Source organism: Polistes canadensis, unplaced genomic scaffold, assembly GCF_001313835.1.
Source record: "Polistes canadensis isolate GaletaPanama2010 unplaced genomic scaffold, ASM131383v1 scaffold_601, whole genome shotgun sequence".
NCBI lineage: Eukaryota > Metazoa > Arthropoda > Insecta > Hymenoptera > Vespidae > Polistes > Polistes canadensis.
Window position 1 is genome coordinate 29,341 of NW_014570148.1, and position 1,837 is coordinate 31,177.

The following is a 1,837-nucleotide window of genomic DNA, read 5'->3' on the forward strand; positions in this document are numbered from 1 at the left end:
TTGCTGATGAAGTCCCCAGTAAGGGACGAAACGTACAACTAGTTCAAAATAAATTGTTCATCAGATTTATTAACCGTCTATAATTCCCTTTGAGACTTATATATTAATATATTTTTTGGACAAGAATATTGATAATTAAATGAAATAATATTTCACAGATACACGAGAATCACCACCATTTACAGCTTACCCATCGTGGGAAGCTCACCAATTTGGAAATGGGGGTGGAATACCGGAATTGGTATCACCATTTCGATTAAGGGTAGATCGTTGTTCGAGACTTTGGGTTCTCGACACGGGATTGGTTGATATTATGGGTAATCCAGAACAAAGAGTACCACCTACCCTTGTCATTTATGATTTAAATGATGACAAATTGTTGAGAAAATTTGTTATACCTAGTGATCAAAGAACAGCTGATTCTTTCTTTGCTAATATCGCGGTTGAAGATTATAATTGCGACGATGCTTATGGTTATCTCGGTGACCTTGGTGCACCAGGTTTAGTCGTTTATTCTTGGAAACTTGATAAATCATGGCTGGTTAAACATCACTTCTTCCATCCTGATCCTAAAGTAATTTTCATTATTATTATTATTATTAATGATAAGGTATCTTGACAGGGAACTTGGACATAAAAAAGAATTTGTAACAGTACAGAAAGATTGAAACAGTTTTGTTGAGGGTTTCAAATGATAACGAGCGAATACTTAACTAAGTTTAGATGTTTTGTGTTTGGAATATTAATAAAAAGAAAAATGTATGTCCACCCAATGAAAAAAACACCCTGAACTGTAAAGATTAAGTTGCTGAAGAAGTCCCAATAAAGGGACGAAACGTTCAACTTATTTAAATTAAGTTCTACTTCTTTTTTATGTCCAAGTTCCCTGTGATACGTTATCATTAAGAATTATAATTTTGGACGAGATAGATAACTGATTATTATTATTATTATTCAAATATTCATTAGGATGTAATAATATTCATAAATAATTAAAACAGGGCGGTAGTTTCAACGTATCCGGTGTATTATTCGTATGGACAGATGGAATATTTGGTATGGCATTGGAACCAACTCAAGATGGATACAGTACACTTTATTTTCATCCGTTATCCAGTACAATGGAATTTTCAGTTAGCACTAAACTTCTACGAGATCCCGAACGTGTTAATACACCTGGTATAATAATTAAGTATACATGTTAAATGTTATAAACCTTTTCGTTATCATATAAAGGGGTCATTCAAATTGTATCAATGTTACGTTTAATATATGCGAAGATATTTTCGTATACTAAATGAAAATATTTTACGAAAGTATGTAGTAACGAAAAGGTTTCATTTAAATCGACAATCAAAATATAATATGTGTTACATTTCTAATTTTGATAATTATTCTTGATTTTTTCCAGAAAGTTTTCATGAATTTCAACCAATCGGTTCACGCGGATCGAACGGTCAAAGTAGTGTCAGTTTTATTGATCCTAAAACAGGCGTCATGTTTTATGCATTAACTAATTTCAATGCTATTGCTTGTTGGAGACCTAACAAAATGTTTAATTTAAGAGAACAGGGTGTTGTTTATGCTGACAACGTTACTATGATATTCCCCAATGATCTGAAAGTAATGAAAATTCTAACTAGATCATTTTGTTTATATATATACAGTCAAACCTCCTATAACGCTGTAAGTGCRTTCCGCGTTATATRGAAACCGYGTTATAAGAAATTSGRATTTAACCGTACAAACCAAGCTAATTCGTAGCGCGTTGTATGGAAACCGGCTACCGCGTTGTATGGAAACAGCGCTATAAGAAACACAGATTTTAGTACAAATC

General features: G+C 32.7%; 1 protein-coding gene across 1 annotated transcript in view; it reads left to right on the forward strand.

Moving 5' to 3' along the window:
- The window catches only part of LOC106792738 (protein yellow-like), a gene marked incomplete at its 3' end in the record, with an annotated part of 9,507 nt that extends 7,884 nt beyond the window's left edge, over positions 1-1,623 (forward strand). Inside the window, exons 3-5 of the mRNA XM_014759241.1 lie at positions 159-574; positions 1,002-1,179; positions 1,412-1,623. Coding sequence (XP_014614727.1) covers positions 159-574; positions 1,002-1,179; positions 1,412-1,623 — 806 coding nt within the window. The remainder of the gene's footprint in view (positions 1-158; positions 575-1,001; positions 1,180-1,411) is intronic.
- Positions 1,624-1,837: the final 214 nt, after the last annotated feature.